Source organism: Toxorhynchites rutilus, chromosome 2, assembly GCF_029784135.1.
Source record: "Toxorhynchites rutilus septentrionalis strain SRP chromosome 2, ASM2978413v1, whole genome shotgun sequence".
Classification (NCBI taxonomy): domain Eukaryota; kingdom Metazoa; phylum Arthropoda; class Insecta; order Diptera; family Culicidae; genus Toxorhynchites; species Toxorhynchites rutilus.
Genome location: NC_073745.1, coordinates 73989447 through 74005825, shown reverse-complemented (window position 1 = coordinate 74005825; position 16379 = coordinate 73989447). Strand labels below are relative to the sequence as shown.

The following is a 16379-nucleotide window of genomic DNA, read 5'->3' as shown; positions in this document are numbered from 1 at the left end:
GAAAAATTGATAATTGTGTTCGGTATTGGTAATTATCTTATATTACTTTTTTTCTTTATTTCATCCATACATATCACAGGAGGCATCTCGTCTAGGATCACAGAGAGCGGTTTGCATCATATCTCGTCCACATCAGTATCTTTTATCTGATACGCACCATCCAACGACTGTTTACCATCCTTCTGTCATCATCAATCGGTAAACACTGGTGGAGTGAACAGACAATACCCACCAACCGAACAAAACGGCCCTTTTCAGGGCCATCAAATCATTATCAAAGAGTTTAACGATATAATTTTTCAAACATATCCAAAATCAACAGATAGCCAATCCTCCTGTGACGTTTTATGCTAAATGTCTTAAAATTGCATAAAACGTAGAGATTTACTGTCATCTCGAAAAAAAATTACACTTAGGGACTTGGTTTTACGGAATACGAGGCAAAACGACTATGCTGTGTATAGAAGAAGCTTCCATCGTGCTTGTTGACGTGCATAGGGTCTTTCTAGGTGTTAAATTACCATATAAACATTTATTGCCCCGTAAAACCTCAATATGCCAGATTTGTTTCCATTTACTCGATTGATTCTCGAGTTATGCAGAAATTTATGTTTCGTTCGTATGGCATTCTCATTCATTTTCACCAAACGTCTCTTGAAACTGTCCATTGGAAGCCCCTTAGACAACGTATACTTCTGTGCAAAAAAAAAAAAAAAATAGAGGGAATTCAAATCAGGTAGAAGCTGGCCGCACTTTCGACGAAAAAAATCCGAAAAGTCGTCTTTGCACCTATCCTGAGTAGCTTTTAACTCGTTGTGCTCTGTAAGTCAAATGCGTTGCATGGATGACTTTGGCATTCCAAACTCCCCAACCATTTCACCAGATTGCCCAGATTGATAAGGTTTTCGACGAATCCGCTGGTCAATTATTTCCACAATTTTTTTCTTTTCCACCGGTTCTGATCCAGGAACTAGTCTATTTTTAAATGGTTTGATTTAGCTTGCCCTGTATTCTGTTCGTATGTTTGTAACATGTTTGTCTGTAGCGCTGACCCACATTAATAGAAATTTGAGCCTCTCTCTATTGACCGATTGATTTGAAATTTGGAACACACCTTCATCTCTGTAGTCATTATAAAACTGCGTATTTCATGATCTTGAAAATCCAAGATGGCGGCCGCTACAAAATGGCGGATCACATATTTTCTGAAAACCTCATCGATATGGGTTTCCAAAACCCCATCAATATGGGTATCAAATGAAAGGGCTTGACTAGTAGAGTACGGTTATTTATGAAAAATGCAAATCCAAGATGGCTGCTACTACCAAATGGTGGGCTACATATTTTCTCAAAACCCGATTAATATGGGTATCAAATAAAAAAGCCTGAATAGTATCACAGTGAATCATGAAAAAATCCGAATCCAAGATGACCGCAATCACAAAATAGCAAATTACTTTATTAAACGCTTTTATTTAGCTAGAACTGTTTGTATGTCTGTAGGGTTGTCCCACATCAATAGAAATTTGACCAATAGGAACTGACCGAATTTATAAATCACCTTTATCTCTGCTGTTATTTTAAAACTGCTTATCTTGAAAAATCCAATTTGGCCGCCGCTACAAAATAGCTGATTCTATATCATCTCAAAAAAAAAAAAAAAGGTTGATTGAGATATGTGTATCAAACGAACGATATTAACTTGGAGAACACACTATGTATTTTCTGAAATCCACTCAATATCGGTATCAAATGAAATTATTTGACTGATAGAATACAGTACAATGGTTTTATTGTAGATAAATATTCTAATGAAACATATAATGTACTAAAGACTAGAAAATAAAATAAGTAAAAAAAACTTTTCAAGTTAAACGGTTTATTGTAATTAAACATAATAATGTACTAAAAGCTAGAAAATAATTAGGCAAGTAGCAGTTAGCAGTTATCATTAGTTACTCTGAATTAGTTACTTCCCCGGAAACGAACTCTCATGAAGTTCATTTATTCATAATCCTACATTGTGTTCAGTAGGTATATTCTCAAACACCTTTCAACCTCTGGTGATGAAACAGCAGCGCATACACTATCTTTGTATTGGTGTAATCTTGCATTATATGTACACAATCCATTGACGGATCTGTTCGATTATTTTCATTGTTTTCGATTGTTTTTATTATTTTAATCACTCTCATTCAGTTCGAATTCGATTTCCGGTCTGGCCGGGGGATTTTTCGTCAGAGAAATTTTCTTCGACTTGAGCACTTGTTATGCGTATTCTAGTGTTTGTCACTAAGAATAGATTCAAGTCATTCAAGGTATGTGTCCTAATTTGGCAAAACTTGGATCAAAGGCTCGTATTACAATTATGGTAAATATGTTGGTTTGTCCGATTTTGGGTGTTTCCACGCACCTAGTAAATGCAAATCGATTTTTCTTCATTAAAATCACATACAATCAAGACGAGTCTAGGTTTGTTGGGAAGCCCCAAGTCTCTAGTTGCTAATAATACGTTCAAATTGTTCAATTTTTTATGTTTTTCTACAATTTTCTTCAAAGAGAAATTATGATCATGGATTGTCCACCTCCGATCATGATTGGTCCGAAAAATTATCATGATTTGTCCGGCTTTAGAAATCACCTTTTTTGAATGAAAAAATTATAGGAGGTTGTGTACAAGACACAACCGCGTTGTTGACGTAGAACTACGCTGTAGTTTAATTCAAGCCGCTTGTTTATAACTGCGGATATTATTTTATAATACTACGAAAATTTTGAAATAACCATTGTACCAGTTTGGTCGCTCTCAAATGTTTTTTTATTATAAAATAATTTGACGATAATAGTTTGTTGATTCATTCTTGCGCTCGCAGAACAATACATGCTCGAGGTAGGCGCAGCTGTCATCCTTAGTGAAGAAAGTTTCGCTACTAGCAAGCGAAATCAAATCACATACAAAATTTCAGAACGACATTTACATTCTTGGTGACTAAATAAACGAAATAAACTCTATCTGTTAATCTCACCAACCTCGAAAAGAGTAGCACTGCTTCATTATAATCATGATTAGCGCAAATGCAATCATAGTTGAAAGCAGTTTAGCGACTGGCACGCCAGCCCAAATAAATTAATAACTTAATATAATTTAATGAATAACCTGGTATTTCCCAAATAATTTTTTGGTGCACAACCTTAACACCTGCTTCACCATAACGTCAGTTCAATGCATTGATGACAGAAAACAAACAATGTTAACTGCTGGGAAAAAGGGAGAATATTTGCCTCAGCAGAGATTCATTACCAATACGCTAGCGTAAATATTTCCTTCCCGCTATCTCTCCTCCTTGTTTATATTTATAATTACGACTGCATAATTTGCAACACCAAACAATTGTCAATTATAGCATAAAAAATTAGGCGATTGTTGCATCGTTACAGGACCAATGGGAAAAGATACAAATGGGGTTACAGCGTAGCGAAGATGTACTATTTTTACGCACGGGTTATGAAGCACGCATACAAATATCCATATATCGATGGCTTGAAGCAACTAAATATACACACACACTTATCTCCGTTTTGTGATCTTCTCAACAGAAGTCTTTTCTGTTAATATTGCCAGTCTAGATTGGCCTAGCTGCCATCCTTTGTGGAGAGAGTTTTCCTACCGTCATACGATACCAAATCACTGACAAAATTCCAGAGTAGTAATTTTCTTAGTGAGCTGATGATGACCCAGTTTGATGATTCCCCACACAATTGTGTAGCTCAGACCCTTAATGCAATGGCGTTAGTTTGATGCAGTGATTGTAATGAGACATCAAACGATACTGAAAGTTTGCTTTCCTTCCTTGCTTGAGACTCCAAACATCTTCAGTTCATTCGTCTATAATCTTCAAAAAGACCCTTGGAAAACTTTACTTTATCCATAATATTACTCCTCCACCGCATTGCCTTGAGAAAGGCATTCGATCCCTCGCCGTCGAGCTCTCCAGCAACGATGTTGTACAGTCGATTTCCTCGCGAAGAATGAAAGTTTGCCGCAGCGAGATCCACTGTTTATGCTCTAGGCAAATATTCCCCTTCGTTCTTCTTTTTTTCCTTTGTTCACGGAGACGTTACATCTTATGATTTTCCCTTCGTTGCTCGTCGATAAGATGCTCGTTATTGACAGCTCTGTTCGGGAAAGCAGACAAATGGACAGAACAAATGTATGAGGAAATGGAAATGCTTCCAATTTTCATAAATTTAAACCATATACCGACTATGTGATTGTAATGTATAGCATATAAAACAAATTTTAGGGAATTTCCGATTCGTTTGGTATGTAAATCGCCAAAATCCGCTCGCGGCAAAAATAGTTATTAACGTTAACTTTATTTTGTAAAAACGTGACCTGTTTTCTGATTTGGCACCCTTAATGAAAGACGTAGTTCTATTATTTTAATTTTTTTATTTGGGCTTACTTCAGAATATTGCCTTTTCTTGGGCATTTTAAAGTTTACAATGTTTACAAAATTGGTGCCTTTGGCCCCGAAATCATGTAGACTGTGAAAAACTATTACAATCAATAATTACGAAAACAAAAGTCTATTTTTTCCCTAGTTTTAGAACAAGAATAGCTCATTGGCTTTAATTTGATATGTCGATCATCTGAATCGGTCCAGTAGTTCAAAAGTTACGAATTGTTGTGAGGGAAAAAAGGGGTAAAAATTAATTTTTCGGACCATCGGTTAATTTTGAAAAATCATAACTCAAGAACAAAAAAAACGCCTCTCTGATTTTTGGATATGTTATCTTAAAAAACCTCAGCCGAGACTATGAAAACTTTGAAAAAACAAATACAACAAAGATGACAAAATCAAAACCTAAAATTTTTGCAAGTGTGTTTTCCGAGAAAGACTAGCTAATTAGCTTTAATTTGATATGTCGAACATCTAAATCGGTTCAGTAGTTCACAAGTTATGAATTTTTGAATAAATCATTTTTGGAAAAAGGGGAAAAGGTTGATTTTTTGTACCACCTTAAAATAGAAATGGTCACCCTAATGTAAAAACAGAAAAATACTGGTCTAATGTTTTGCGGTAAAGAGCAAAATTACCACTTTTTATGAAAATCTTAGAATCAGTATATATATCGGTTTGGCATGGAAAGGTTGTATATATATCAATACAACATTTGTAAGTGTTGTAATCCAGAAAAGGTCCAACATCATTTACCTCATTATACCTTAGATGCACGAAATTGTTTGGTAAGAGATCTTCCACCACGGAACAATTAACTCTATCAAACTCACCGTTTTGTAGAACATACACGCTTGCCGGTCCTCGTCCTCGCCCTCGGGACAGTCGATGAAGCCGTCGCAGAGCACGTGGTCGTCTATACACCGGTACCGACCTTGTCTGTCCGGCGTTGGACAGGCGAACCGTTCCATGCCGTCCATCGCGGGCGGACATTCTGGAAGGGAGAAGAAAAATACCTCAGTAAGTTCCTCCTTTATCACACTCAACCCATCAGTCACCATCCCCCAGTCCCGTCAAAAACTCCTTCGTCGAAAGCGTCGGAACTTGTCACGTGGCATCCAATGGAGTGAAACAATAAACAGCAAATTGATTCAGCCGGATATTCATAATTTTATTCGCACAAATTCTCCACTCTCGTTCACTCGGTTTGGCAGTTTTCTCTGTTGTTTCAATTTTCCAGCTCTTCATCCGAAGGAAAGCAAAAGCTTTCAGGCCAGATGAACCATGACGCAGATATTGAAAATTGAAGGATGAGAGAGGGGGAGAAATAAGACGAAGACGCGTGCGGGCACACACACACACATATACTTAGCTTAGCTACCCAGAAGAAGCCTTACGAGAAAGCTTGTATCAACCGAACGCATCGAGCGTTGATTGTTATGTAAATTGTTTCTTGTTGGAAAATGGCGCTGTATTATGTTTGCCTCTACACACACACACACACCCACACCCACATACACACACTTCTTGTTGCTGTTGGTTTTTGCCGACTTGTAAAGCCACGGATTGAAGAGAAAGCTATTACATTTTCGCTACCACTGAAGTCAAACACTGCACACAACCGACGCACAGTGGTCCAAAAGTGCAAAAACGTGATCGTGAGGGATTTCTCCAAAACGGTTAATATTACGTACATGATGTCTTCGGAGAAGTTTTAAAGTACAACGAGGGCCACCTTTTGAGGGCTGCCATTTTGAAATGAATCCCCCTAAAAGTGAGATCCAAAATCCATTTTTTTTTCAGCTTAAGAGATAGGAAGTTGGTGTCTTCATAAAAATTATAGCTCTTAACAAAACAAACAATTTTGCTGAAAACATCAACTTTCTATCTATTCAGGTAAAAAAGTTATGGGACATTTTTGGTGAAAAGCACCAAAAAATCATATTTTCGTCCTAACTTTTCCTCTTGATTTTTTACAATTTTACAATGTTTAGAGAACTTTTTTGCCTAGTCAAAACACACATTTTTGACGGACGTTGTTTTTTTTTCTATCTCTTATATATTTGGAGATATTGGAGTTTTTATGTTAAAATTGATCTATTTTTGAACTAGGATATTTCATAAGGGGGCAGATTGGGGCAGACCAAACCGATTACAAATTAAAGTACAAGCAAAATGCTGCAAAACCACACTTCAAGTGTCTGTATCCACCTGTATCCTCAAAAGTTACACTTAATTTAAAGGAAGGCCTCCATCTACGCTATCCTGTTAAAAAAATATGTTATATTGAATATATTTGTTTTGTATACATCTATATAATATTTTTCTAAAAAATATCATTTAGACAATGACTTCAGTATTCTAGATTACATGAGCAAATCTAAGGCAGGTTTCTTTAAATATTGAATAAAACATATAATGATCTTTTTAATTGCTTTTATTAGGATGAAAACTCGTCACTTTACACATTATTTTAATTTTTTCTTAAGAAAAAGTTTAATGTATATATACTAGTAACAATACAGTAAGGAGTTCGGCTCCTTTAAACCTATGTTACTGAGCCTGTAAAAATAAACGATTTAAATAAAAAAAAATTAAGAAAAAGTTTCAACCTACCCTTAACCATTTTTTTAGTTCAGGATACTGGTTACCCGCAGTCTTCTCGGGGTTAAAAGGGGAAATGATGAGAAAGGAAAGGAAAAAGGAATTTATTCTGCGTTAACCTGTTTTTGCTTTATTCGTTTTCACAATCATCAGAGTCGGAATCCGAACTAGAACTGTAAATATCTAACAAATATCGAGCATCATTCGAAAACAAACTTGCTTTCTTGTCCGTAGCTACCCTGTTCATCGTAATCCTTGGATCACACAGTTCAAGTAATCGATGCAACAAGTCAGTGTTAGTTGCTACACGCGAAATTTTCCTCGAATGAAATGTCCGTGTTTGCCGAATTATTTTATTCATAGATTCTTGTGCTTCCTCTGAAAGTTGACCTATAGGCACTATAAATTATGCACTTTAAATTAAGTGTAACTTTTAAGGATACAGGTGGATACAGACACTTGAAGTGTGGTTTTGCAGCATTTTGCTTGTACTTTAATTTGTAATCGGTTTGGTCTGCCCCAATCTGCCCCTTCATGAAATATCCTAGTTCAAAAATAGGTCAATTTCAAAATAAAAACTCCAATATCTCCAAATATATGAGAGATAGAAAAAACAACGTGCGTCAAAAATGTGTGTTTTGACTAGGCAAAAAAGTTCTCTAAACATTGTAAAATTGTAAAAAATCAAGAGGAAAAGTTAGGACGAAAATATGATTTTTAGGTGCTTTTCACCAAAAATGTCCCATAACTTTTTTACCTGAATAGATAGAAAGTTGATGTTTTCAGCAAAATTGTTTGTTTTGATAAGAGCTATAATTTTTATGAAGACACCAACTTCCTATCTCTTAAGCTGAAAAAAAATGGATTTTGGATCTCACTTTTAGGGGGATTCATTTCAAAATGGCAGCCCTCAAAAGGTGGCCCTCGTTGTACTTTAAAACTTCTCCGAAGACATCATGTACGTAATATTAACCGTTTTGGAGAAATCCCTCACGATCACGTTTTTGCACTTTTGGACCACTGTGCGACGGTTGCTTGAGGGACGAAGGACGGAAAATTGGGTTTTCCTAGAAATCGTATGCAATGGAGCTTCGCTAATTCAGTGGAAAATTGTATCACATTGGATTTGGTGCTTCCCGGCGGGAGGAAGGGGAAGGACTGTGCGAACGCCGTTGGGTATTCATGTTTTGATCGTGCAAATGTAATTGCAGATGAGTATCAAGGTTCGAAATTGGCGACGCGTTGGAATTTTTTGCTCTCCACTCTCCGCGGTTTGTTCAGATTTGTGATTGGTTTATTTTCGATTCCGTATCCAAAATATTACCCAGAAAATTTGCGTGAAAAATGGGAAACTGATTCGTTGAAATGTATGATTTTATTTTGCGCTCAGCCTGGTGATCAGCGTTCAGTTTCGAGAACGTGTGTTATTGGGAACTTATCTTTGTTTCATAGATTACATTTAAATTTATCTGTTGATACTGGTATCTGATCGATTTCATTTCATTGTAATATATTATTTGTATTTTATTTTGTGCTTCATTGTATGTTCAATTCAAAAGCGTATAATTTTATTGCCGTTCGGATTCGTAGCTATACGATGACAATTACATTTTTTTAAATAGAAAATGATAATAAATATTTTAATAATCCTCTCTTCTCGTTCCGATTTTGAACAATTAACATGATTTTTTTTATTTATTGATTCTATTTACCACTTATATGGCATTCGTGTCGTTTTGAATGTCAAGTTGAGTTCCTGTTAGCTCTTGTTTGGCTATGTCATATGCTTGTTCGTTTCCCGGAACCCCCCGGGAGTGCCCTGGAATCCAGCTGAATTTGACATTTCGGTCTCCGATCAATTTTTAAACAGGATCCATTGGCCTATCGATAGCCCACTTCGTACACCCAAAGTTACTTTTTAGCACATGTTATGGCATCCCGATTTATTACATTAAATGAGCTGAAAAATAACAGAAAATGTTCTACTCCCCAATACATGTATACCATTTGTATAATATACTAGCTGACCCGACGAACTTCGTCCCGCCCGAAATATATTTTTTGATTTGAATACTTTCAAACATCCACGTTTTCTTACTAAGTGAACGTTAGTGAGTCCAATCACTGAACTTTTCATTGATTGATTACCCTTTGATTCTTTACAATTTCCTTTTACTATAAATTGTCTAGTACTTCTACAAAAATTCGTCCTTATAATATGAAATTATTTTCAGACACAATTCTCGTTCAAGATTCTTCAAGCATTTGGAAATAACATGTTTCTCCGTTGCATGGAATACATGTTTGATACAGAGAATATTACAAAATGAAGACAGCTCAAATCGGACCATTCCTTCTTCGGGTTTAGGGCACACCAACACATTTGGCCTTTCATTTTTATTTATAGATATAGGATAAGGAAATGCGTTATTTCGCCTGAAAATCCATTTCCACTTAAGAACAAAGATCAGTTTCGATAGCGCAAATATCGAATGGACTAACAACGCTTATTATGATGTAATTTTCGAACATGTGGGAATTCAATTTTCCGAATTTATCGACCTTCTTTCAGGATTTTCCGAAAATTTCCGATTTTTCTCTCCACTATATTGATCTACGGGAAGAGACGAATACAACAAAATTCAGGAGGCTAAAATCGGACCTTCTTCGGGTTTTCCGCTTACCAACCGATTTTACTTAACATTATTATTTATATAGATTGATATATATATATATATATATATATATATATATATATATATATATATATATATATATATATATATATATATATATATATATATATATATATATATATATATATATATATATATATATATAAGATATGGTAATACGTTATTTCGCCAGAAAATCCATTTCCACTTACGAACAAAGATCAATTTCGATAGCGCAAACACCGAATAGACTAATAACGCTTATTATGATGTAATTTTCGAACATGTGGGAATTCAATTTTCCTAATTTTTCGACCTTCTTTCAGGATTTTTCGATTTTTCTCTCCACTGTATTGGTCTACCGGAAGAGACGAATACAAAAAAATACAAGAGGCTAAAATCGGACCATCGCTTCTTCGGGTTTTCCGCTTACCAACAGATTCTGCCTTACATTTTTATTTATATATATATATTTATATGCTAGAGCCAATATGAGCGAGCGAAACAGGAGACACATTTAAATGAAAGCATATGAAAGCTTTTCGTATAGTTTGCCAAATACACGGCCCAGACAGAGAAAGATATATTCTCGTTCATGTTCTTCTTTATCCTCTTAGAAAACACTTTCCAACTTCATTTTATGATGAGGTGTAATATTATCACGCTTCTATATAGCAGCGCTGGCAGCTATATGGATAGCGTGATCGTGTGAAATTGCTTTGCATTCCAGCCGACCTTGGTTCGATCCCCATTGACCTCGTATGGACTTTTTTTTTGGCACAATACCAAATGAAATGAGAAAAGAAAACAGAAATAGATGTCTGCTCGCATACATACAAACCATTTTCAAGCTTTTAAATCAGATCATTATTTGCGCTCCAGCACACGAAATGGCATCATTTCTGCCAAAGATGAAATGTTTTCAGCCAACGCTAGTTTGGGTGTAGGGCATCGAGGCAACTAGCAGAATCTGTCAACACCAGTATGTTTTTTGTATCCCATTTTATTTGTCTATTTTGGCTTATTTAAATTTAGCTGTAACGGTTTTATTTTTATAGATTCTATAAATTGTAAATTGCACATTACCCATTTTAAGGCCTAAGAATATTCCTTCTGTTCTCCATTGTTCAGCAAACAGGACAGCGGAGACAGTTGATATGATCAGTGTTGTGTTATTAATAGCACAACAGCCCGATTTTCTTTTTGACGTGGGACTACGTCTAACCGTAGTATATGGAGGTGAAATGAAAACATAAAATATGCAGGAAAAAATGAATGATTTTGAATGCTTATAACTCGAACAATTGTTAATAGATCGGAAAGATGTTTGCATCAATTGATAGAAAATTTTTCTACGCGTCTATCACAATTAATAAAATGTCATTTTTCATCAGATAAACAATTGAATAACTGTAAAATATCAAGCGTTATCTAAACGCCCTAGCTGCCAATTTTTGATTGGCCCGATTTACGGTTTCCCCAACACATACTTTAAAATCAATGTACCTGTGGGAATCCGCTTTGCAAACATACATGCAAGTCGGGGGTATTTTTGTTCCCACCGAGCAGTGTTTCCCTAACACGAACTTCAAAATCAATGTGCCTGGGGGAATCTGCTAGAGGCGTGCAATCCAGCTCATCATGATGAACAGCTCATATCAGCTGTGTCAGTGTCGACGTCTGGTGGCGGCTTCCAATTTGGGTCCCAAACTCGATAGTCTAATCTTTATCAGATTAGAAGACATGAAACCAGTTTCAAGATGTTAAAATTTTTGAATGAAATTTTTCACACCATGGTATTAAATTACTTGGTACACGTATTCCTGACTCTTATTTAACCATTTGTCTAACCTTTCCTACATTTTTACTGAGACTTTCCATTATATTATAAAGGTGTTTTGTTTTCTCATTTCATTTGGGATTGTGCCAAAAAAAGTCCATACGACGTCAATGGGGATCGAACCAAGGCCGGCTGGAATGCGATAAGCTTTCGTATGCTTTCATTTAAATATGTCTCCTGTTTCGCTCGCTCGTATTGGTTCTAGCATATATATTATACAAATGATATACATGTTATATACTGTTATTTTCCAGCTCATTAAGGATGAAGGTGGAAGCTAGCCATTGTAGTAGTATAGGTAAACCCACGTGTAAAAATGGGGTAATAGTGTTTGTTAGAGAAGAGAAAAGCACACGTAAATAGATCATTCCACCTATCAGACTGTGTGGCACTTCATTGATACGAGTCTTTGATTACATTCGAAAAAAAAATATAATAATTCAATACTAAAATAAAAAGTATGAACGATATGTTCCGATGAACAATTGCAAATATAAATATAAATAGAAGGTGCATTTGCATATGAAGTAAAATTCTGATTATATGCGAGCGTAACATGAGCAAATTTATAACACATTCGAATTGGGGCTCTTTTGGTATTAACAAGTTCTTCCGCATAGTAACTCGATGTTGATAATTCCTCAATATTTTCTTTCGTTGATCGCATTGTTTTCACATATTCACGTTGGAGAGCCTTAACCCTTCTCTTCGTTGGCCGAGGCATTTCGATTGAATGTCATACTTTTCCGTTTACTGTTTTTGAAAGCATAGGCAGTCGTGGCAGTGTTCCGAGCTCTGCAATACAATTTGCTTAACCAATGTTAAAGTTGCTAAAACTTACATTTTAGACCCATTAAACGTAAAAATAATAATTGTATTGATATCACCACAATTTTATTCTATTGATTTTCATGACATGAAACGCCATGACTCAGGAATAACATTTTATTGAGTGGTTTTTATTGCTGGTTCGATGATGTTGTCTGGCATCAGTGTCGAAAACATAACGATGCTTTCACCAATACAAACAAAACCATTGCCGAAAATTGAAATATGCAAATTTAACTTTCAGAGCCCTAGCCCGAGTTTTCCGACGTTTTTCACGACAGCAGATGAAAATTTAGTATCCTGTGAGTAATCGATTAGAGTTGATATTACTCGATGGGAAGTGTGCGAAAACGATCATTTTCTTTACACTGTTTCGCAAAATAATTGATTTTAGGGCGAGGGGTGAGGGAGGGAGATGAAAGAAATGAGCGCCATTGTGGCAGCCATTTGTGGCTAGCTTCCACCTTCACCTTAATGTAATAAATTGGGATGCCATAACATGTGCTATAAATTAACTTTGGATGTACTTGACTATCACAAAGCACCATCTTTCAATAGATACGTGTCAAAATTTGACAGCAATCGGTCGATTAGTTCGTGAGTTACAGTATTGAGAGTGAAGCAACTTTGGTTATTTTGAAAAAAAATGGGAAAATCCGAATTTCGTGTATTGATAAAGCATTGCTTTTTGATGGAAAAAATACAGTGCAAACCAAAGCATGCCTTGACGTTATCCGGACTCTGCTCCAGCTATTGCAAATTCTGAAATTACCGAATTACCTAAACTGAGGCTTATTTTGAGAAAAAACCGAAAGAGTACCATTAAAAATGGTATCGAAAAGTTGCAAGGTCGCTATAATTGCTGTATCACCCTCGAAGGCAATTATGTTGAATGATAAAATTTAATTTTGCAAAAACATAGCCGCCATTAGTCGTTTTAACATTAAAAGAATCCGTTGTCTCGATAAATATTATTATTATTATTATTATTATTTATTCACTCTCATAGCGTAAGACTGCAGTCTTTTTAGTGCTATAAAGTTATGAAGTATGGTATGAAGTGCGTTGGTAATTTGTAAAATAATAACAATCCTTCTAATACTACAAACTAACTATTTCTCGACCGATTGAAATAATCCATACATTGCTTCCTGAACACGAATGATGACTCTTGATTTTGGAGATTACAGGGAAGTGAATTCCATAAAACAACACCTCTCACAAAGAATGTTGTGCCATAGAGCGACGAATTGTGGGCGGGTATCACGAACTGCCGAGTTCTTGTACTTCGAAATGGCTTCAATTTTTCATATAGATATGCGGGTGTTCTTGTTGTAATCATTTTATGTAATAATATACAAGATCTAGCTTCAATAAAATTCTGGAATGAATATCCTAAGAGTGAGTGTTGTAAGTGTGAGACAGAATCCATTCGACCCAAATTGAAAATAACTCTTACGCAAGAATTTAGTGCAACTCTGAGTCTGTCTTGAACTCGGATTGCAGCACAACTAATTAAAAAATCACAGGATATAAAATGTGGCAATATGAAGCTTTTAAATAATTTGAGTTTAGTCGAATAATGCAAAACGTGTTTTTTTGAGTGCAATGTTCGAAGACAAGAATAAACTCTACCACATTGACTCAGTATGTGCTTATCCCAATTAAAATTGCTTTGTATGATAAAACCTAAACTTGATGCGGAATCTACAAAGCTAATTGTTTCGTTGCCGATGTTTATGTTTGGAAATTCTTCATTCATATTACGTCGAATAAACAATGCTTACGTTTAATAACCGTTGCATTAAACGGCTTAACTAGTTTTTTAGTTCGGTGAATATTGTTAGTTGATTAATAAAATAAAATGAAATTTCTTATCGGGAAAATTCAGAAATAGAGATTTATAAGAATTACTCAGATTTTGATATAAATTTAAAAGAAATAATTTCGTGAAGTTCGATTCAAAACTCAGCTGTTTATGAACAACTAGCCATCCAAATAACAAGTGATTCCTACCTCTCGAGTACATCTCATTCTCTCGAGAAGCAGTGTAATAAAATAAATTGAATATATATTCTCGCATTCATCGTTTGCATCGTTGGAAATAATAGCTCACGATTGTATTTTCTGATCGTGTGGGCGAAGGACCAATCTGCACTCATGAAATTCCTGTTAATGGTCTAATGCTTGTGTAGCGACTACAATAGAATCCTACAAATGGATTCGTTCTTAATTTTCTAATTCCCCTGTGAATTATTTCACTCATTACCCCATCATACCTCGTCCCAGATAACATCGGTCCACTCGCTCCCCCGTAACATACCCACACCCAGAATGAAGTGTAAGTTGTAAACAGGTCCCAATTGCCTGCTGACTCGCATCGGACTGAAAAGCCATGGTCCCATAACAAATAGTCAGCTGGCACGCACCGGCGAGTTTCTTCTCAGTGCTTTGCCCCTTCGTAATGTGGATGTGACACGAGACTATCAAGGAGCAATAACACCCTATACAAAAAGGACGTATTCCTTTCACACGGCACGTTGGCCGCAGCTTGTTAGTGTACAACAGAGTTTTAATTCAATTTCGATTCGAATCTGTATGGTGACCGTTGCGTTGGATGGTTGCGATGCCATACCATACTCGCCATTCTCGTCGGTCTCGTTCAGCAGCTCATTTATGGCCCCACCTTGGGTGTCATAAATTTTTCCAACCTGCAAGCAAACGCAATGACGAGTGAACTTTCCAACCTGCAGCGTGAACCTTTCACACCCCGTTTCACGCCGCGTTAGGTTTCACTTTTAAAACCCCACACACACACAGCCCAGCGTGGCTACTCTCTGCGAAAGATGTTTCTTCCTCATATTTATGCGCCCAAGGGGAAGAACACGTGTGGTGCGTCTGAATGCATGGTTATCACTGCCCTCCCTGCCCTCGCCTAATAAATGGTACTGCTTATGAAGTCTGCTAGCTAGCAATTAAAAGTGTGCAAGCGAAAAAGGGGGTACACTAACTAACACTCTTTAGTGGGATTCCCAGAAACCAAGACATTTTCCTGGACCCCGGTCGACTCCATCTTCATTACCACCACCACCAGACCCCTGATCTGGTCTTGCACAATTTATTGCGATGGCTTATTAGATGCGAGGTCGCACAAATGTATGTATGCTGCTCCTCTGCGGGTGCGGCATTTTCCTATGAAAAGTGGATTATAATTATTGAATTACGGCAAATAAAATTCAAATTGGCGGGTATCGCTTTCCGGTTACAAGCGCCATTAACTTAAGTGGGTTTATGTGTGGGACGGTGTGTGTTTAACTTCATGTGTTTGATCCGTTGGGAGAAGGAATTTGAAACGATAATTGCACCCACAAGTGAAGAGGATTGCATCAGATTGGAGTGTTTACGTACTTCAGGAGTATATGAGTCCCCTTGAGTCCCTGAGAGGCTTTGCAGCAACTATCGGAAATTAACTTTTGATCGATTTGTAAGCTTTGATTGTCGAGATTTCTGGAGGAGAGAGAATGGCTAGATATTGAGTATCCAAATCTTTACGTCTAGGATCCAGATTTTCCACTCATGATCTCAATATAAGCTGATTTTGTCATTCGAAGTTGCTTCCCTATTAAACCAGAGCTTGAGGTTGGGTAGACTGTCCACTCAAGCTCAAGTTTAAATGGGTAGACTTTAGTTGTTCTCCGTCATTGACCTGAACGAGCGAAATTGCTCAATGAACATATCGAATGTGTGAACCAATTTTGGTGATTCAGTTTTACAGGTCCTTACAAGGGTCGCCTCTATAGCGTGGTTCTACTGCAATTACTAATAACTCTTAGTGGGAAGTGATCAATCATCATAATCATTATCTGCGATAAGCAATGCGATTGAACTATCGATAATAGGCCTTTGACCAATTTGTAGGCTCTGATTGTCGTGATTTCTGGATAAGAGGAAACGGCTTATACGAATGGC

General features: G+C 36.4%; 1 protein-coding gene across 1 annotated transcript in view; it reads right to left on the bottom strand.

Moving 5' to 3' along the window:
* LOC129771375 (uncharacterized) overlaps positions 1–16379 on the bottom strand; it is a 184131-nt gene that overhangs the window by 32915 nt on the left and 134837 nt on the right. The window contains exon 2 of the mRNA XM_055774958.1: positions 5297–5457. Coding sequence (XP_055630933.1) covers positions 5297–5457 — 161 coding nt within the window. The remainder of the gene's footprint in view (positions 1–5296; positions 5458–16379) is intronic.